Source organism: Athalia rosae, chromosome 8 (assembly GCF_917208135.1).
Source record: "Athalia rosae chromosome 8, iyAthRosa1.1, whole genome shotgun sequence".
NCBI classification, from domain to species: Eukaryota; Metazoa; Arthropoda; class Insecta; order Hymenoptera; family Athaliidae; genus Athalia; species Athalia rosae.
The window spans coordinates 5261830-5284605 of NC_064033.1; the positions used below are offsets into that span (position 1 = coordinate 5261830).

The window sequence follows — 22776 nt, forward strand, 5'->3', positions numbered from 1 at the left end:
CGTGCTGTAAATGAAAAAATGATGAATACCGGAAATGAATAAAATGCGCGCGCACGAAATAGCAGCATAGCAGCAGGACGGGATGGCAGGAGGCCATTCGCCCCCTCTGGGATTCCACCAATCGGTAAGAACCCGCTGAACAGCAGGCCGAACGTGAACAACCGTGAACGTAACGCGAGTGCCCGGACGTAATAAAATATCGGTCTGTTTTATTTTGACAAGAGTTTTTTGTTGCGTGCGTCTAGTTTATCAGTGTTAATAATCCCCGAGTGATAATAGTGACGTAACTTCGCGCGGTGTGGTCCTTAAAAGTTTTAAACGTTAGTGTAGGGTGGTTGTTTTATGGGGTAACAAAATAAGTAAAAATCTTAGTCGGGTGTTTGTAAGTGAGTAACGTTGTAATGGAGGTGTTGGCGCATTGTCCTCTGTGCGGTGAGGAGGACATGCCCATGCGTTATGTTCGTGGATGTGACTAAAAATCGCCGAGTGATATTATTAAAGGGTGCTAAGGGGGAAATGACGGGGATTGAAATGGGCAGTTGTAACAGCGCTCTCACATACAATAAATAAATACGACAGCCGATAGTATGATCGTCGGCAGTTCGCCCCGGTTTATACCTGAGTGACACCGAGCGGCCATTAACTTTTCACCGTATACATACACCAATAACCCCCGTCGTACACCTTCGATATTCACAGTTTATAATTCGGTTAAACAATTTAGTTATTACCCACAAGTTCCACCTTCGTAAATCACACCTATACCCAACCGGTCGTAGACACCTTCCCACAACGACCACGACCACCGATACAAATACATCTACACCCCACCTACTGCTACACCTATTCATAAATAACAGAAATTCTAGCCACTGTGTTTTTTCCACTGGGTCCTGGTGAGCCCCGCCACTCTCTTATTTGGCCTAGTGATTAAGGGTCTAAAGATAAAATGCAGAAGCGTGAGGGTCGTGACCCAAGGGCCGACAAGGAAATTACCCGAGGTAGTGAACGTGACCGGGATCAGGACGCTGCCAAGAGGACGATTAGGGGTAGTGGGAACGCGGTTGCCCGTGCTAATATGCATGCTTCAAGGCACAGCGTTACATCTTCCTCCGGTGTATTGATGGTCGGACCAAATTTCCGTGTAGGCAAAAAAATTGGCTGTGGAAACTTTGGCGAACTAAGACTTGGTGAGTTGTTCTCTACTTCCTCATATTCTCCACGATAACATAACCCTTTGTACCGTCAGGAGCAATTGAACATCTTCGGAAGTTTTATCACTCGATTGGGATGGTGGATATTGACGGTATCTTTTCTCATTTTGTAACTTTATAAACATTATCTCAGCGAGTCGTCGTCACTGCTCCAAAAATATTCACCCGTCTCACCCTGGCTTCTCTGTGTTTGCTTTCAGTTTGTCTCTCGCAATGTTTGATCGATCTGTTATACGTGGACAAAATCTTGACAAAGTTCTTCCCCGGTCACCTCGTCACATGCTTCTTTGGCTAATAGGAGTAATAGGATAGAATCTAGTTTCTTAACTGAGATAACGACAGTCAAGCTATTAGATAAGTTATTCGGGTATTCGGAATATGTTACATATTTTCAGCTCACTTTGTCGTTATCGAATGTATTTCATATTTACATTGAGTTCTAGTCGAGTAGCACGTGTTTTCCATCTCATTGAATCTACGGAATTTGTTTCATAAATAAATTTATTTTAGTCACATTGCGTAGAATTGAAACGTCGGTGTTCAGGAGATTTTTTCAGTAAAGAAACCAGGCTTGAATGAAATCTGAAACATGGCTATGAATGGAATCTCGTATCTTGTCTCCGCATTTGTCACTCATTGAGTCAAATCAAATCTCGCTGATTTCCATGGTCATACAGAGTATCGCATTGTGCCGTACCGGATTGAATTTGACAGCAGAGAAAAAAAATAGGAGCTAATTGAGATTTAGTAATCAATTCTCAGTGGTTCTGTAGTATAATATCAAACTATTACCTCTATTTGTCCATACTTGTAAACAGCGGAAGCCATATTATGCCATGATTATCCAATCCCTTAGAAAAGCCTGTCCGGTCGACGTGTCTTGACAAATCTATGGAAACAACTCAGACATCTTGCGGTAGCATTAGCATCGGTATTAACTAACAAACACGTTACAAATTTGAAAAAAGTTCACGCCAGACTTGATCTTGTCAAAAAATAGCTCTGTCTATGTTTGAATATTTGCTCAAAGTATAAAGCAGGTAAATACAAAAGTCTGAGACGTCGCTGTTCCTTTTTTCTTTTACCGCTGTACGTCTCTCTTTTCATTTCTCTACGTTTAAAGGGGTCATCCAGTTTCAGATTATTTTCTTATGCTCCAAAAATTAATCCAGAGAAACTCTACCCGATCTTTAGTCTCGTTACAAAACCTATCCCACTGAGATTCTCTCAGCTGTCGTTTCTGCACCGCTCATCTTATTTTTGGTACAAACTGACGGAAGTGAATGTTGTAGAATATCAAAAAAAAATATAGAGAAATAGAAAAGAGAAGAAAAAAATCGTTCAGCTTGCCAAAACCGATGCCCGCAGGCCGAGTAGTTTTTTTTCTTGTATTTTTTTTCCTCGTTTCATCCATAAGCAAAATACTTTGGGCATGTGTTTGTGTACGCGTATAAGCCATTCGATGATTTTTGAAAAGACCTTGGGCCTCGTTGAGTTCCTTTTCTTTTCACTCCTTTTTTTTGTCATTCATTCATTTTTTCCGTTTTTCTTTTCTGGCCTTTAAAAAACCACCGCTTCGATAGTCATCGAATTTTACATTACGCTTCTGCTGTTGCTGCTATCTCACGTTAAACGCAGGTGAGAAAATGATTCAACTGATATCGCGGTATAGGTAAAACTCGAAGAAAAAACGAATAGAAAAATAAAACATATATATATCCTTAGATATAAATTATCGCAATCACTCTCCATTATCTGTGTCATAAAATATAACGACTTATTTATATTTACACACACACATACACATTGTATACATAACATATGTGTATATCTATATTTGTATAAAATATCTATGAAACTAAAATTTAAAATAATTATACAATTTCATAACATCGGAGAAATATTCTTCACAGATACATTTTCCCTTCCACTCATTTTTTGGTATTGATTTTTATGACTTTGTTACTATCGAATTACAATTTCATCTAGTTTTTGCCTGTGATTAAAATTTCTATTTTTCTTTTTCTATTCTCTCTCATTTTCGTATTATCCCAGATATCTTACGTATACATGTTTGTATACGTGTGTATGGTATGTGTACGTGACTCATTCACATTTTCTACTCGTCGTTTGAATTACACCCACGTAATCACCGGCGTTGTTTCAAACCACCGTCAGCCCTTTTGGGCTAACGGATTCGAAAAGTTAATGCCCCGTATAATCCCTATTCCCTTGCGTTTTAGTACGTGGAACAGCTAGAAAACATACACAATCGAAAACAGGAAACCAAAAACGAAAACAGAAAAACTAACCGAAATTCTTTTACCTTACCGGAAGGAAATAATTTTCAATTACGTAACAGTGACGATATTGCCTTATTTTTTTTTTCGCTCTCTTCTCACCTTGAATATTGTAAATGAATTACATACTTTCTTATCACATATACTTAATATCTTCATTCGATTCAATCAATACAGATAACAATCTACGATCTTCTTAAACGACGTGCAGCTGCAGCCAAGCTGTGTACTTGAAATTTTGACTCGACAATTTTATGTTATCTTCTGTGTAATTCGATTAATCGGGGGGTCGTGAGGGAGAGTCAATGCCAAAATTCAATCGGTTTTTTTATTTATTTTTGTTGTTTTCTTGTTTCTACAATCTCATTAGCTGCTGTATATATTATTATTCAATCAATTGTTGTTACCGAGAGTTACACGAGCTGTTTATTATTTTATTATAAACTTAATTACGTAAAATCATCGCGTATCACACGTAGAAGATGTATGGTATACGGATAAACAAGGAAAAACAATGATAATAATACAAAATGACGAATAAATAAATGAAACACAATCAACTCGGTGCAGGGTGTCATTTTACAAAGAAGTTTTTGTCACGTGCGGTAAATATCGCTGATTGTAGTTAGCGCGAAAGTAATGCATAAAGGTCAAACCTCGACACCTCGCATCTGCAAAAATATGAAAAGAAAATCTCCGCTCGGTCGTTTTCTTGTTATTCGTTCGTTCATCTTCATTATTTAACGAATGAGAAAAACGTTGTTTTCGCGTCGTTTGCATTATTTTGCGAAACCTTCAAGAATAACAAAAATTTCCGCCAATTTTTCCGATACACCGGTCAGGTGCTTGCGAACATATCCGCGGGTTATGAGGAAAACGATAATAAAATGAGAGAAAAGAAAAAGAGACGCCGAAAAAGAGGGTTGCGAGGGCGGTGAGGAAACCAAGGAAGACCTTTGCGTCGGCTGGACATATTTTCTTTCTCACTTCTTACTCTCTTTATTTTTTCCTCCTTCTTTCTCTTCGATGTCGAAGGAGTATAAAGCAGCAACAGCAAAAGCAAGAGCAGCAGCAGCAGCAGCAGCAGGCAGGTAGCAACCTGTCTGGTCGAGTGACTCATGGAGAACGAAGAGTGAAATGAACTCCGGAGAAGTTCTTCTCGAAACTCACGACTTTGCTGTACCTGTGCACAAAACGTATACCACCTTTAACCACGCACATACATATGTACAACCGCGTTACATATCGACGATATTTTTTTACATACAATTCGTAGACCCCGTCTAACTCGCCACTGCGCATACCTGAGGGATGTAGCTCGCATACGTACACCTGGAGAAAAAAAAACCTGAATGAAAATAGGATCAACGATATAGTCGAAATAAGAAACGAAAGGAAACTGGATAAAATTCATCATTAACGATATCATTGTCGTACTTTTATACTTACTACCGTTATCTTAATCACCGCGTACGTATGTAACTTTGATCCTCCCCCCCTTGTCCCCCCCGAGCACGATGACGACGATGATCTCGTTGTCATGACAACCTTCGACAACAGCACTGCCACCGGATGACTCACTGACTCCGATCTGACCGTTGTTGTTTTTTGGTGTTTCTTCTCTTCTCATCTTCTCTTAATAAAAATCTTCCTCCTTTTTTCCCCCCGTTATCTAACAACAACAAAATAGACGAAGGAGAATACACGGTATGAATTACGCAACGATAATATTGTTCTATCGGTTTTATTATTTATCGCCGCCGCGCTCGGCTGCTCGTATTTATTTATTTGGAAGAGAATATGATCCTAGGGGTCAGAGTCGACGAGGCCGATGACTTTTTTCTGAAAAATTTCGATTCTCGCTGTCGAAATGATCCGCCAATTATCATCCCCCTCTTTCGATCTACTCGTTTCACATATGTTACCATATTTATCATGCGTTACCGTCTGTATTTACATCCTTTCCGTTTCACCTTTACTTTCGAACCCTTTGTTTATCAATTTCTAACTTTTTTCCATTTTTATTTCATATTCGCACAACCTATATTACGAGTTATCAAGAATTTTCTACTTATAGAAGCAGTTATGTATCATTCCATAAACTTCCACCTCCACACATAGGAACCACGGGTAATAGTACTTATGTGTATACAGCCATGTACTTACCAGTACATGTTCAATCGAACACCTGCTATGGACGTACTTACATTATGTATAAAAACTTCACTTACTACTTCCTTTCTTTACTCATTCCTCACTTCCGTTCTAATATTTTATGTATTTAACTTTTATTTTTGATCTTTTTTTTTTATTTCATTTTCTTTTAAATGAACCCTGCTTCCAATATTGCGTTGAATCGTTCAGAAAGAAAGAGCGAAAATTTTCTCATCAGACTTTGTCGAAAAATAACAAAATTTCACAGCAGCTATCTTTATATTGGGATATCTTTTGAGATCGTTGTTCCTTCGCTAAATTTTGGGGCTTTTTTCATTTTTGTTTTATTTACGCAACACCCTTTAGAACGTAGGGAAGAAATGTCGGGTGTTGGAACTCCGTGAGTTCGCAGTTGGGATCGATAATGTCGGGTTAAGGGGTTAGATGACTTGGGCACGAGTTCGTGAGTTTGCGGCACGTGGAAAAAAATAATACGTACAAATTTATTTGTAATTTTTTCTTCGCACTTATAAATATATATACATACACTGTATACCTGCGTCGTATAAATATGTACACGAGTAGTCACATGTGCGTGTCTTTTGTAAAAGACAACAAAAAAACTTTCATTCCTTTCATTCTCTTTTTTTCAATCTCTTTATTATTATTTTTATTTTTTTATTTTTTTTTGCACGTGGTTGGAAAATTATTTTTAATTTTTTCTCACGTCGTACACGCACGTGTGTGTATATACCGTGTTTCTATGTATAATGTCAGGTATATGGAGTTTCAAAAGAAAAAAAAACGAAAAAAGGAACACATCATTTTTAAATTTGTATTTTTCAGTTCTTAATTGAGAGAACAATTTGAATACGGTTAGTTAGTATGTGAATGCACCTGCAGCATACTTGAGAGTGAAAAAAGAGGAGGAAGAGAAGAAAAAAAAATATAATTAAAATTAAAGTCTCGAGACAGCTTTAAAGTTTGACGTACAGCCACCTGTTGTTGTCTCAAGGATTTCACGTTATACCTAATTCGTCGGCATTAATTCTTAACCGCAATTCATTTAATCGTAAAAAAATTTGAGTTGACATTCTTCGGATTATTATTCAATTGGAATTGAAAACGGTCGATCTAATTACCCATTTACACGTAAATGAGATTTTTCATCTTTCTAGGTTTGTAATATTTTATTTTTGGATTCACTGGCAACGATCCAAGGCTACTTTTGGCACGGTATATTACCTACTAGGTGCGATAATATGTGACGAGAAATTTTCCTCAGATTACATGAAAGAAAAAATGAAAAATAAAAACCCAAAAAGCAAATTGAATAAGCTCTTGACACTCTTGAGATTGTAAATTGAAATTCAATTTTATAACTGGAGAGATTGGGAAAAAATAATAATTTCGTATCGTGGTAACTTAAATTTCTTTGCTGAAAATTTTTTTTTTGCTTCAACGACATAGGCATTGATTGAAAAAAAAAGGAAACAAATTACCGTTGTAGTTTTACTGTATTAAATGTAATTTATTAGATTTCAACATGTGACCACGAAACCTCACAGAGATTTTACGCTTTATCTCCTTTCTTTCATTTTTTTTTCTCTTTTTTTTAATGGCTTCTGTTTGCTTCCTCGTGTCCCTAGTGTAAATACTTGTAACGAAGGCGTCGGTGTATTGCGAACATGATAACGTATAGCTTTAATAGATTATAGGTGTTTAATTATTTCAAGGGCAAAGTCAATTAGGGAAATTATACCTAATTTATCGTCGTTACTTTTGAGGTCGGAGAATGAGATAATTTGTGAATGTAATCGATTAAATTGTCGGATACATTAACGGATGATGAAAATTTACCACGCCGCTCCCATCCAAAATCTGGTATCGAAGAAAATTACTTTCCCTCGACAGAAAATCCCCTTAAGTAAATATGTCATGTACCTTTATACTCTGACAAAAGTTTGTCATCGACGTGTAGTAATACCCTGAAAATGGATTACAATTTGTTGAAGATTAGGTGGTCTTAGGAGGGGCTGAAAATAATCTTGTAAAACCAGAAAAAAACACGAAAAAGAAGTAGAAAAATAAACACCAAAAAGAAACGAAGCAAATATCTCACTCGAGCAGACTTTGACGACAGAATTCTTATCAATGGAATTGCGGTAACTTGGCAATATTTCCATCGGATCAAAATGAAAAGTCATCGTAGCTCTGTGAATTGAGATGTTTGATATCGCAAGCTGCGAGCTGGTGATAGAAATGCTACTGACATTTATTGTATTTCAGTTTGTCTCAATCACAATCCGATGAGTTAACTTACTATTAGCGACTCCATCATAACGACGAGTCTTTTCATTTCATATTCACTGCGGTACCTTGTACCTTTTACCGTCTACATACCTCCCTCTGACCGTGGCGATAGGTTTGAAATTTATGTATCAAACTGGTGTGGCTTCTATAATGCCGAGCTATATAATCTTGTATAGTTTCCAACAAGCATCGGGGTCAGAATTGGAAAATCTTTGATCAATTCTCTACAAATGTTACAGCAGATCGATGAATCGTCAGCTCTTTTTCTTCACTGATTTTCTTTTCCATTTTATGTTACAGGCAAGAACCTATACAACAACGAGCATGTGGCCATAAAAATGGTGAGTTCTACAACATAGCTGACTTTTCATACCTGACCTTGGTATCGAATAGACAATTATTATATTTTATTATATTTTCAGGAACCAATGAAGTCGAAGGCGCCGCAGCTTCACTTAGAATATAGGTTTTACAAATTATTAGGGACACATGGTGAGTTCCAAGTGACACTATCGCTATCATTATTTTCCCGATACTCCCTTATTCCTTTTTTTTTTTCTCCTGCTTCTTTTTTTATCTTTTGCAAAATTTCGAATTTTGTTTGCTTGTTTCATTTTATCTGTAGTAAGCGTCTTGCAGTTAATAGTATTCAAAATGTTATCAACGCTTGATTTGAACAGCTAATAGCATTATTGTTATTATTATTGTTTAAAAAGAGAAAGAAAAAGATATATCCAGTTGGGATAAATCTACATTACGACGCTATTTGTTTCATGTGTTTTCGTCAAATATTCGTCACCACATACCAAACCAAAAAATATGGTTTCTGGGGTGAAACTATCTTCATTTTGGTATAGTTCATAACACTCATATAGAGGGTGTCCCGGAAGTGTTCTACTTTGGGCCTTGTGGAAAGTACAATGCGCTGGTGATGGAATTGCTCGGCCCAAGCCTGGAAGATCTATTCGACCTCTGCGGAAGAAGATTTTCATTAAAGACCGTCCTTATCATTGCCACGCAGCTTGTGAGTATAAGTATTCTATGTTAGTCGATGTCGGTTCCATCGATGGCTAACCTCATCTTCTTATCTGTTCGCAGCTTCATAGGATAGAGTACGTTCATAGCAGGCACTTAATTTACCGTGATGTAAAACCTGAGAATTTCCTCATCGGGAGGAGTACGACCAAAAGAGAAAAGACAATTCATATTATAGATTTTGGATTAGCCAAAGAATATATAGACTTGGAGACAAACAAACACATACCTTATCGGGAACACAAAAGCCTGACGGGTACCGCGCGTTATATGAGCATCAACACTCACCTCGGAAAAGGTAACATACATCATAGAATCAATGATAACCAGAAATTTGGAAATCATTTTTTCCCTTTTTCTTACCAAATCTTTTCACATTAATCGATACATCGTCTTACTCATATGTTTTTGTTTTTATTTTCTTCTTTATTATTAGAACAGAGCAGAAGGGACGATCTGGAAGCACTGGGACATATGTTCATGTACTTTCTACGAGGTAGTTTGCCATGGCAGGGACTTAAAGCGGATACGTTGAAAGAACGTTATCAAAAAATTGGGGACACGAAACGTGCAACACCCATAGAAGCTCTGTGCGACGGTCACCCAGAGGAGATGGCCACGTACTTGAGATACGTGAGAAGATTAGACTTTTTTGAAACACCGGATTACGAGCACCTCAGGAAATTATTTCTAGACCTTTTCGACAGAAGAGGATTTGTTAACGACGGAGAATTTGACTGGACGGGGAAGACCATGGTGGGTGCTAAATAACTCGTCTTTTTATTTATTTATTTATTTTTTTTTTCTAATTACTCATATTTTACCATTATCATCTTAGCGAAATATCGCCAAACCGATAGTCGTTAGGACCATTTTGTCTAAGCATGCCTAGTGTTATAGATAACTGATTGTTTAGCGCCCGGTACATTCTCTAGCCACTAATCATGCTCAAAAACAAACGCGAATCATTATTTAGTTTACCCAAAAACTTGGAGAACGAAACTATTCAACGGAAAATAGTTCAGTTAATCCTGTCTTATTTGCTCCTGCTAAAGTCCTTTGCAAATAATTTTCATCACCATAGGGAAAATATGAGTTTCCCAAAGACCAAATACGCCCTCATAAAATTTCATACTCCGTCAGAGTCCAGAGGTTACAATGATTAATCGGTAATGTCGTTCTCCCCCCTTTAAAACAAAAGAAAAAACTATGCATAAATATTATCCATTTGTGAAACTAATATTCCAAGTTTGGCTCACGAAAACGCTTTTGTTTCAAAGTATAATATCTGTTTAATAAATCTTACGTTGCGATTGAAAGTAGAGTTGAATTATTCGTGGTTTATTTACTCGACGTAGTTCATTTCACCGATTGAATTTTTTAATGAAAAGTACTTCTCAATTTTCTTATCGCGTATTTTTATTCTATTGGACTTGAGCAAGTGGCCGTTCGATGGAATGGTAGTAGAGCATTATTGTATAGTATAAGAGAGTTGACTCGTTCTTCGATGCTTGGTTAACAGGTAAGTAAATCCTTCCCCCATTCGCAAAGAAGCAAACTATGAATATTATTATTCAATCGATTGAATAAACATTCTTAGTTTACCAAAATTTATATTTCTAAACTTTGCATGCTGCTGAATATATTATCTAGCCACCAAACTTTGCCCAACTAAGAGCTATACGGACCGCAGCTCCTTCTCATATTGGGAAAACCAAATCTGATAAGGTTGGTACCGTAGAGACAAACAAAAAAAACATGAGTTAATGAATAAGTATTAATGAGAGACTGAGAGAGAAATAATGAGAGAAAGAAAGAGTGCGATAATTTTACTTGTGCGTAGAGAATTTAGTTTTAAAATTTTCTTATCGCTGCGATTGATCTTTTCAATATTTCATGACATCTATTTTTCCCGATTATGCATCGATGTGAATTATTTCTGGAACGTGACTTTGTCCTGAATATGTAATCCAGAACATGTATCCCCCTCTTCCGCATCTGTCCCAATTGATCAAGTATGTTTTAAATTGTGAAAAAAACAAAAATTCAACATCGCTTCGAGATGTGACCATGTATTGACAGAATATTGTGTCCAACATAACCTATATCGTTTTCATATGTTTTTTTTTATTTGCAGTCAACACCAGTTGGATCATTGCAGACTGGACATGAAATTGTTGTGTCACCTAACCGAGACCGGCATCCCACCACAAATAAGGTAATTCAACGTTTACTACCTTCATATATTTCTTTGAAATATATTCCGTTCCAAGCCTGGTTATGCATAGCTTTCAATTTCTTTATGTTCATCGAGTAATTGCATGAACATTCACCTTAATGGTATGTCTTCTTACATTTGGTATAAAATTAGCATAAGACACATTCCGATTATTATTTATAAAAGCTGTGTTTCTTATTTCATAATTAATGTCGATGACGTGTGACTGAAGCACCGTTTCACAAACGGAATATACATTGATATTATTCAACGACTAAATATTATTCAGCCTTTTTGCAATTGTGCACACCGAGTCTTGAAGTAACTTTGAATTTGAAATAATAACAACAATAACAATTCTCATACAGGCCATCGCCAGTCAATATATTCAGGTACAAATTATGACTAAAAGTAAAACTATGACAAAAACCAGTCAAATATAAATACGGTCAAATTAGTAATGGGTATGAATAATTTTCCAAGCCCTGTTGATTGCTTCTGTCGTTTGCAGTGGCACTTTTACATCCACCAACGTGCTTCTACAAATTTTATCGGCGATGGTCTTCGTGTCCTTCAAATATTCAAAATTCTTTTCACGATTTTCAAGTGAAATCTCTCCAAATTACATGTCGAAACATGAGTTATTCCACTCACTACTTTATATGCAACTCTGCGCCTTCTCCAAGATCGTTTTAATTTAATTTCTCTTCTTAATTTTTTTTCCACCTCCCCCTGTTTTCTTATTCGATGTGAGGTAATTAGTCGTGTGAAATGGCTTAAATTTTTTATCGTTTCGTCCAACCGGCTCAACTTAGAAATTTGCTGCTCAACGAGTTTTATAAATTCCCATCACTTGAAACTGTTTAGCCTTCTTTACTCGTCCTTGAAAGTGGCATTTCAGTGTTCTCACAAATGAAATTCTAAACCTGCTGCCACCTGACTTATTCCTTGCATTGGAACGTACCTGTTTCATACCACACTGCCACTACGCTGCAGATAAGAAAGTAATTTTGTTGAGTATCGTAACTTTCTTTAATTATATTATTGAGAGGTCGAAGTTTCCTTTTGATTAAACAAAAAAGAAAAAGTTATTCGAATTTTGGTATCGCAAAGATGAAGTGTGATAAAAATTTAGTTGTAAAATTAATTTCTGTTCATTGCACGACATGGAACTTATACAGGAATGCGATGATTTTGAGGAAGACGTTATTCTTATGATGGATGAAGTGAACGTCGAAATGCAGGGCAATTATGTAAGCCACATGTGGTACAATACATGATTTAATGTGTACACTGAGAATTAGATTGTCAAAAGCTTAGAGGTTACCTTCTAAAATTTGGCATACATTCGACAAATACTAGCATCTCATTTTCATTAATATCAATTTTGGATTTAAATCAGTATCATATTTAGAATTATGAGAGAAAAAACCTTTTTTACCTGTTGAAGTTGGGATTCACTACTTTCTGTAGTATCAAATTTTTAATTGTTTTTTAGTTTCATCGTTCATTTGAGTACACGTGACGATTAGTAGTGTAAATATTTTTTCACCATCGCACCAAGCACGTGATGTGAACTACCGATGGAACCTTGTCAGTTCCAGTTTTTCACATTGATCTCTATTTGTAGATAATACTAGAAAATCATAGGTGATAGCGAAGTGAAAAATTATACATTTATAATTTAGTTGTTGTCCTGTCAAAATGAACATCCCAACGTAGGTTAGGTTTATAATTATACCATTGAAATAACAGCGTTGGATTGATTTGTAGAATTTGTTTTGTAAACATTTGGAGAAAGTAAGAACTCTGGATTTGTAGTCATGCAAATAGTCTAATGTTCTCCTTAGAATCTCCATTCACCAAATGTTCTCGGTATCTTGAATATTGGAACATCTGCTCGACCAGATGATAAACAAGCTTCTGCAAGTAGGTAGTAAACTTACCCCGAAGTAAGATTGAGATTCCGTAAGCCATATTTTTGAAATCTGTATCAAAATCGGTACCTAATTTACGAAATGTGTCAAAGTATCGCAGTATTATTTCCTTGTGTGGAAACACAAGACGAATATATTAACCTTATTGTCGGAAGGCATGATACGATGTATAGCCTTGCGCGAATATTAACTGCATAAGGATTGATTTGACTAACACTTTGCATTCGTTTGTCGTGCTTGTTCCGTACAGGGTGTGACGGGTGTAGGGGTGGGTGGCGGGGGCGGTAAAGGGGTGGGCGCTGTGTGGCCCGACACAGTGAAGCAGTCGGGAGCTGGTGGTACTTTAACGCCTGCGGATAGACATGGCTCTGTTCAGGTGAGTTTCTTGTCTACTACCTACCAAAACCCCCAAGTCCTTAACTCCTTTTTTGTTTCAGATCCATACCCACCTTTGTCTCAATCCCGCTCCCAAAACAAGGCAGAATGTCCAATGCTTGTTTCAAAAATTGTCCGAAATGCCCAAAGTAATGGTCAGTGAATGAGGAAATTATTCAAATTTCATTAATATTATAATTCATCATCGAACTTAGATCATTGTTCGACGAGGTGAAATTTTCAGTTTTGTCAGTTACTCGCTGAGATTTATAGATGTTCTACCTGCGATTTGTACTTGGACAGATTTTTTCATCCGTTTGTTCAATTGTATGTTTCTTCATCAGATTTTTTATAGTGAAACCGTAGTCGAATCAATTCTTTTACTTAAATACCATCACACTATCGTATGAAGTATTTCCAATTTGGGTTTCCAAAAATTTCTACAAGCGAGATCAACATACTGTGGTCAGTTTATTATAGTATTATAACATTTGAATCTTTTGTTTGCTAGAGCATGTTATATTTAACAAATTTCTCGTTCGTTTTCATCGTTTTGTCATATAATATTACTTACTAATCACCCATTGGATATTTTTTTCTGGTATACATACATTCACCTCATTGAGTATCACCTCCTCATCTATGTATAAATATGCTTAAAAGTAGTTTGCCTTTAATTTATGTACGTTTATAAATTCATTCTCTCTTTTATATGTAATTTGAAATGAAATTGAAAATATTAAATCTCTGTCCAATGGCTTTGCTGTGTAAACATTTAGAAAATGAAGTCTATTCTCTCACAAGTTGTAACAGATATCGCACGACACATAAAACTAATACGATGTTTCTTTTTGTTCAGGTTGTGTCTTCGACAAACGGGGAACTGGCAAATGACGATCCGACCGCCGGGCATTCAAACACTCCGATAACAGCACCTCAGGAAGTTGAGATGGTGGATGAGACCAAGTTAGTACTATTTTTGTCAGAACTTTCGAGTCTGAATAATATTCAAGACTTGCTGTGTAAGAAAACGTTGCACGAATGTCACATCGTTTGTAAAAGCATGGCATTGAAATCTTCCTTGGAAAATGGAACTACAGAAACCCACGCTCTACATTAACCACCGTCATGACCATACAGTTGTATTCTCTCGACTCTTATTATCAAATATTCCGTTATTTCTTTCCAGCCCAAAACCTTGTCTGCGATTGAAACGAACGATTTGTCCTCAATGTGGAAAAATACGCCCCTTTCAATCTCCACATCTCCCAACACCCAATCACCAATGCAATAATCTTACAAAAAAGTCAGGATTCACTGCTCCATAATCGGATCCACGGTGAACAAAACCTCCCATACTACTACTAATTAATATCTTATGAAATATTCATAAATTCCCTCGAAATTTCCTCTATCTTTATACGTATTCACACTTTATGTGCACAACGATCTACAAAAGAAAATAATAGCTGCATGTTTTACTTTTATTTATTAATTCACTTTCTATACATTATTTTTCTTTCCCAATAGGTTATGGATGTTTCTCGCACACACGTGTACCGCTATAGGGGTCTCTATACTGCATGTCGGTGTTTGACACAAAGCATACAAAAAAAGAAAAACAAACAAATATACAAACACATTAGAAACACAACGAAATGAAAGCTGCGATTCTAAGTCCTATTAGTGTTTGCTTCATTTCCAGATGCTGTTGCTTCTTCAAACGAAAGAAGAAGAAGAGTGCTCGACAGAAATGACTGTCTATGGCTGTTGGGATTGGGGGGACTGTTCAGTGCGCAGGGGTTAGTGTTGGTGGAAATGGAGCTAACGGTGGTCAACGTGAAACTGTTACCCTACTAAGACCGGATTGGCGATGCTCCGCATCGCGAGACTCCATACTTCATACAACCACAACCACCACGCCTACACCTACGCCACCTCCGTTGTAAAACTAAGTGATTATTACCATTATTATTATTATTATTATTATTATTATTATTATTATTATTATTATTATTACTATTATTATCATCGTCATTATCATTATTATTATCATCATCGTCATCGTTAATATTATTAGAATTATTCTTATTATTGTCGTCATTGTCATCATCGTCGTCGTCATCACCATTGTTATTATTATTATAGCTGTTGTTGTTGTTGTTGTTGTTTGACTGATGGTATTAGTCAAGAGACATCCACATCATCGTTCGTCCTTATTGAATTATCTTTTCTTTTTCTTTTTCATTCTCTTTTTTTCTTTTTTCTTTTCATCTAGCTACCGTAACGTTTCGATGAAGAAGAGATAAGATCAAGTGATAAATTATCGAGAGAGAGAGAGAGAAATAAATAAATTTAGCGTAATTTCGTTCATCGATAATTTTCATTTTCGATCAATTAGTTGACATGGGTACGCATAATATCGAAAAAGTAAAGCAAAAGGGATAAAAAAAATTAAAATACAAGTGAAAATAATAATAACAAATAATGTTACAGAATTTTAATCACTCGTGTGCTACCTGTTTTAATGTGATTCTTGTCAGAGGTTTTTAATCATGATTATTATCATTGTCATTATTATTATTATTTTTATTATCATCATTATTGTCATTAGCATTATTACTATCATCATCGTCATTATCATCGTACAAATAAACGACTTTCTATACAAATATACGATATACACATATGTATATAGTATAGGTATAGGTAACCTATAGAGTAAAACAATTTTCTCGGATCAATGATACGATCACGATGAGATAATGTCAACTGATTATTTCATCATTATTTTCATTATTATTATCATTATTATTGTCATCATCGTGAGATCGGTGATCTTTTTTTGCCCGTTTCTCAACGGTTGTTGCTCCTTTAATTTTTTCTGCTTTTATCTGGTACCAGGAGTTAATTTCCTAGGAGAAAATAGAGAAAGTTCCACGTGAAAAAGAGATTATTTAAAATTAATTGTTTATAAAATATTAAGAAAAGAGGCAAGAAAAGGTGAAACGCTATCAGGTGATGTCGCTTGAAATCAAGAACGCGAACAAAGAAACGAGAAGCAAAACGAAAATAAAAAAGAAAAGAAAGAAAGAAAAAAAAAATTAAGTAGAAATAAATATGTATACATACATGTGTACGTACGTATGTATATATCTGTAATCGGATGATGAAAAAAAGCATTTTCTGATTCAGTGATGAAAACTAGAGGAGAATAAAAGAAGGAAATCAAGAGAAATTTTGAGATCGTTTACTGATCGATTTGTAGTATAAAAAAAAGAAAGAATAACATAAAAAAAAGAAACGAAAAAATATGTATTACGTTTTTAGCCTGCTTTTTTCATTATTACTACTATTACTACTACTACTACTAATGCTATTACTACTACTACTAATACTACTGCTATTATTACTACTACTGCTAGTACTACACCAACGTTGCTATGTTATAATGATGATGAAAAATGGGGAGAAATGAGAGGAAGAAAACAAGAGCAAACAAAGAAATAATGAAACAAGAAAGAAAGAAAATTATTATTAACGTAGTTTTGTCAGTAGTAATAGTTATATACCCTGTAATGAAATATGTTAGTATATCAATTCCCGAAACAAAAACGAAAAACAAACAGTTTATACGTATAAAAAATAAGGTTGTTGAAAACTCTGGATTTGATGAAAGCATTCAATGGCTAAGCCGGCCTTAGTTTATCGTAATTATAATAATAACAATAATAATATTAATAATAACGAATAAACAATTATATTATCAATAATATCAACGATACGATAATTTTTATTTTTAACGAATTGAAAGAAAAAAGAATTTATTACTAAGAAAATCACGTGAAAACGAAGAAATTATTTTTCGTCGTACGCACTTCTTGCTTTTAGATGAAAAATTAATTCGAAGTTTGAAAAAAGAACACACGAACACAGGATATAGACACAGGCAAACTCAAACTTTCACCGGTGTGGCTGGTGATTTTTTATTTGTTTTTATTATAATTTTAACCGCACCATTTTTTTATTCTATTTTCCTTATCTATTTATTTCATCTTTCTTTCATCTACATGAAAGGACTGACCGACGCGAATAAAATAACAAAAAAAAAAAACGAATAGATAATAATTTGACAAAAATTAAATAGCAAAAAATCATTTCAGCGATTAAAATATATACTTCCATCGTATATATCTCATCATCATCGATTAGTTTCCTCGACAATCATTGACCTCGACATTATTTCGAAGAAAAACCCGGTAAAAAAATCATCGGCTTTCAAATGATATTAACGTAAAAAAAAAATAGATAAGTAAATTTGAAAGAAAAAAATTTTTTTAAAAATGGAAGGGGAAAAACAGTAAAAAAAAAGGAGAGCTAAGAATTAGTAATATTACAGTAATCGTTTATACGAGTTAAGTATAATAACCGAGTGACCAAAATTTCTAGGTAAATTAATCCAAATCTCGTGGATAGATAGAAGAAAATGAAAACACATCATACACACACAAACACCAAAACAAATTATATATGTATATAGGTATATGTATATCCCATTTTCGATGATTGTACGAAAACAATAACGTACGCATTCAACTGTATTGATATTCGTGCTCGATAATTAGTTTGTTTATTTATTCACGTCAATATTTATTTATATTTATTCAATTCACATCATTGCGAATGTAATTGTTTTATTTTTATTATTTTCATTCTCTTTCATTTTTTACTTTCCTTCTCCGATTTTTTTTTTTTTTTCTCTTAACACATCCAAACGGCGAACTACTCCTATGCATTCCATTATAGATAAGTTATCCAATATATGTGTGTGTAACGATTTTCTATATCGTCGAGTCAAGTGCCTGATCATATTGATTTTTAAAAATTTTCAAATTGTTCAATTTTCACCCCTGTTCTTCGACCAACAAAATGATTTGAAACCAAAAAAAAACCAAAGTAACTAACAATTCATATCCAGCCATTTGATAACTACTCTCCTTCCTCCCCACCCCCTGTAATTGACCGTACTGACACGGGAAAAATGTAAAATGTATTTCTTATTAAAAAAACAAATATTGAAAAATAAATTAAAAAAAATTGAAAAAAATCGTGAAAGAAGGAAAGAAAGAAAATTGAAAAACCGTATAAGATGATGAAAAACAAATTAAATAGACACAATCATAGATATATCTATGATACAATATACATGAGTATAGATATACCTGTTTATCAATTATCGTTTCTATTCTTTGGGGATTTGAGCGAGCCGATGGAGAAAATTTGGCGAAAGAAAAATTCGCAAACAGAAAACCAACAGAGAAGAGAAATAGGAAAAAACTCGTTTTTTTTTTATTCTTTCTTTCTCTTTTCTCTCTCTCTTTATTTCTCATCTCTCTCTCTATTTCTCTCTATCTACACACAGAAGAATTAATTTTCTTTTCTTTCTTTATTTATTTTTTTCTCTTGAATTTTACGAACACAGATATCATCGTCATCATCCTCTAATCATTCGTGTTTTTGGCGATATGAAAATATTCAAACAATAATAATAACAATAAAAAAAATAATAATAACAACAACATTATAAAAAAAAAAAAAATCCACTAATAAACGAATATACCAAGTTACTGCGGGTCGGGAATGGTTGTGAATCCAATTATACTTATTAATATTAATATCACGTTATTGTTATTGTTGTTGTTGTTGTTATTATTAATATTATTATTGTCGTTATCATTCACACCTACTTTCCATATGTACGATTGCGTCGCCCAAATGCAGAAGAAAGGAAATCAAAACGAGAGAAAAAATACGATTCATTGAAATTATTGCATCTACCCTACAGTATATATGTATGATAATTAGATTATTGATATCAAATATATATATATAGAGAGAGAGAGAGAGAGTTAATCGATTTGTACGTATAGTTGTACGAAAGCGAAACGAAACTAGAGAAGAGAAGAAAATGAACCAGAAAAAGAAAAAAATATCAATTACACAAATATTCTCAATTCGCATATCGAAACGAGAAATGAAAACGAAAGAAAAAAATAATAAAAAAACCTCCGTTAGAAATTGCAATACTTTTCGTTAAGTCGAAAACAAAAATAGAAAATGGAAAATCAAATAGAAAACCAAGAAAAAAAAGGGTGAAAAAAGAAATACTCATCTTGCTCCGTCGAACTGTATTTTGTATTATAGTATACGCTCTCGACAGTATTATGAAAACAATTAAAGAATAATTTTCGTTATCTTCGTTTCTCTTGCATCGTAAAATTTCATATGCTATCAGGGAAAAGAGGAAAAAAAAAAAAAATTGTTCACTAACGAATCGTCAAGACGCACATCTGCCGCGGTGCAGTGTAGAAACTATTGGGGACAATATTTGTTAAGAGATAAAAGCAAATGCGAATTACGGCGATGAAGATAACAACGATAATAATGATGATGATATTCATACGAACAATTATGTTAACAACAACAGCAACAACAACAATAATTATAATAATCATAACAATGACGACGGTCGATTTACTCGAAGAGTCGGTTGCGCCTTGCTTGAGCAAAAGGAAAAATGTTTTTTTTTCCTTTTTCCTTTTCTCTTTGTTTTTTCTTCTCTTTTCGCATACCACTCGCGGTGTCGCGTGGAAAGGAATGTTTTTGGGTATTGACAAAACGAAAGTGAGTCACTTGGAAGAGCGCCGAGTGAAACCAACAAAAAAGGAGAAAAGAAAAGAAAAGTCGAAAAGTAAACACAACTTGGGGTAGAAAAAAATTTTGTACAATAATATTATTGATAATAGTAATAATAATAATATTATTAATAATAATAATAAACAGTAATATTAATAATAATAATAATGATTACATGGATATAAAGATTAAGTATTCGATAAAACTGAATTTACGTTTTGTATTTTTATCGCTAGGAGTTTCGTTTGATTTCTATTTTATTTTTTTCATTTTTTTTTCTCGTTATGTTCCGTTTTTCGTTTCGTTTCGTTTCTTGTTCGGTATAGCGCGTGCATGGTATGGTTTTGGTGTAAAATTTTCGTCCCGAATTTTGTTGTTGTTGTTGTTTATTTTTCTTTTAATCCTAATCTCGACGCGTTTCGTATAGACAGCCGATATTACCGTGACCCTATGGAAGAAAAATTTGAGGAGAGAAAGAAAAGAAAAATGAAAATAGAAAATCTTCGAAGTCAGATGTATAATGGCAGCTCGGATTTGTTTTTTATTAATAATGTGATTATGAAAATGATTAATTGAAAATCAATAATCATTAAAGTAATGGAACAAACGCGGGGGGGGGGGGGGGACGACCCAAAAAGCAACAAAACGAAACAAAGCCAAACAAATCAGATGTAAACTAATTACGATGGTAATAATGACAGTAATAAAAGTAATGAACCAAAATTTCATTTTCAAAAAACCAAATAGAAAAAAAAAACACACACACACACAACAACAACAACGACAACAAAGTGAAATAGTGCTGCTAAACGAAAATATCCGAAGACTTTCGTTATGTGATAAAAAGAAAAACAAAAAGAAAAAATAGTAAAAGTAAAAGAAAAATGAAAAATAATATTAGAAATAAGAATCGAAAAATCGATGTGTTACCATCATCTCGATAAAAGAAAAGTCTTCGGGTAAGTCGATTGATTTTGAAAGTTTGAAATGAAAATGTTTTTTTTCTTTTTTCTTCTTTTTTTCTTCTTCATTAATATTATGGTAAATAGAATTAGTTATAAACAATTAAATTGAAGAGAGAAAGAAAGAAAGAAAGAAAGAAAGATGAGGCGATAGAATGAAATTGTGAAATATATGTGACAAAGAAAATTGTTGCGACGATACTATTATATCCCTGAAATGCTTTCATTAATTAATAGTAGAATTGTAACGATATAGGAGGGTTGAAAAGCTAGGGAGAAACAAAAATATAATTATACGTATATAAATAGTGTGCCCGGGGAGGAAAAATGAAGTGATGGAATAAATAACGAAAGCGAAGTTTATTCGGAAACGATAATTTATCTGCTCGGATGATTTTCAAAAGTTAATCAATGACTTGTGGGTGGGTCGAATTGTAAATATCGAAACAAACAAAAAAAAGAAAAAAAAAAAAAAAAAACGATAACATTGAAAGCGAATATTGATTGATCGATCGAAATATTGAAAACAAGTGTATTTAGTTTTCTTATTTGTTAGTAAGACGTATTAGGTTGTTTTCACCTTAACGAACTATTAGTTATTATTATTATTATTATTATTGCTATAATAATAATTATTTTTATCGTTAACTAATTACATCATATATTATCGAAATGATAATCATTGATCATGATTTATATATGATGAAAATAAAAAATTAGAAAAAAAATTAAAATAACTCATGAGAACAGTGGCAGTATATACATATATATCTATAAAAATCGATCTCTCCAAAGATTGGATTAAATTATATCCAGCGGTACGTGCCGCGGGGAGGGAAGGGAGGGAAGGGTTTTTAAAAAAGAAAAAAAAAAAAAAAATCTAACTAACTGAGAACCAAGATAAAATGTTGATCGTTAATTTTTCATTTATAAATGTGACCGTCGTCGTCGATTCAGTGTTTTAGATTTAATTAATTACTATCACTTGTATATTGTTATTATTGCCAATTCATTACAATTATAGGTACGTACCTAACATCCATTTCATTTAATTGTTATCCGATATGTTCAATTTATAAAACGTGCGTTTTAACGCTTTTTTTTCTCTCTCTTTCTTTCAAATATTCTATTTCAATCGATCATCGCGTACATCAGATACGTGTGATACGCAAAGCCGAGATGATCTATACACGTATATTATGTGACTCGGAACGAAAAACTCGAGAAAAAATAAAAAGAAAAAGATAAAAATTAAGGAGACTAGAAACACATCTTCGATCATCCTTTGAAATCGCGTCGTTATAGATTAGCTAAGTTTTTCTTATACCTCTGTACTCTCTATACATATATGTATATTTAAAAATTAACGTCGAGATCGAATATTGATATCGATAAATGTATACAAAAAAAGAAAAAGAAAAAAAAACGAGCACAGACAAAGGTGAGATGGGGAATAATTAATACAAATCAACATAAAATACAAGGTGATCCATGGCGTTAATTCATTTCTTCGTGAATTAATTTGTTCGAGAAACGAGGAAGAATAGAAACCAAAAAAAAAGAAGCAGTAAA

General features: G+C 34.1%; 1 protein-coding gene and 1 long non-coding RNA gene across 14 annotated transcripts; one reads left to right on the top strand and one right to left on the bottom strand.

Moving 5' to 3' along the window:
• Window positions 1-94: 94 nt before the first annotated feature.
• On the top strand, window positions 95-22689 carry LOC105686432 (casein kinase I). 12 transcript variants are annotated; one of them, XM_048659892.1, is made up of 11 exons: window positions 95-1190; window positions 8282-8322; window positions 8404-8473; window positions 8839-9005; window positions 9080-9314; window positions 9453-9772; window positions 11154-11234; window positions 13422-13547; window positions 13609-13701; window positions 14406-14512; window positions 15234-22689. In XM_048659892.1, the coding sequence occupies exons 1-11, from the start codon at window positions 950-952 to the stop codon at window positions 15301-15303; spliced, it is 1551 nt and encodes a 516-aa protein (XP_048515849.1). In that variant the 5' UTR covers window positions 95-949; the 3' UTR covers window positions 15304-22689. The 12 variants fall into 12 exon arrangements, with proteins under 12 accessions (XP_048515849.1, XP_048515851.1, XP_020708333.1 ...); XM_048659894.1 differs by having other exon boundaries at window positions 15252-22689; XM_020852674.2 differs by lacking the exon at window positions 13609-13701 and adding an exon at window positions 10670-10744 and having other exon boundaries at window positions 8857-9005.
• On the bottom strand, window positions 3856-5222 carry LOC125502138. 2 transcript variants are annotated; one of them, XR_007279992.1, is made up of 3 exons: window positions 4964-5222; window positions 4782-4846; window positions 3856-4697 (listed from the first exon to the last, which is right to left on the bottom strand). It is a non-coding gene; the product is annotated as an uncharacterized LOC125502138 (long non-coding RNA). The 2 variants fall into 2 exon arrangements; XR_007279991.1 differs by lacking the exon at window positions 4964-5222 and having other exon boundaries at window positions 4782-4947.
• Window positions 22690-22776: the final 87 nt, after the last annotated feature.

Coding starts and splice junctions, on each gene's coding strand:
- LOC105686432 (XM_048659892.1), top strand. CDS start 950: ATGCAGAAGCGTGAGGGTCGTGACCCAAGGGCCGACAAGGAAATTACC. Junction 9,773..11,153: donor ACTGGACGGGGAAGACCATG/GTGGGTGCTAAA, acceptor TTTTATTTGCAG/TCAACACCAGTTGGATCATT. Junction 14,513..15,233: donor GAGATGGTGGATGAGACCAA/GTTAGTACTATT, acceptor AAGTCCTATTAG/TGTTTGCTTCATTTCCAGAT.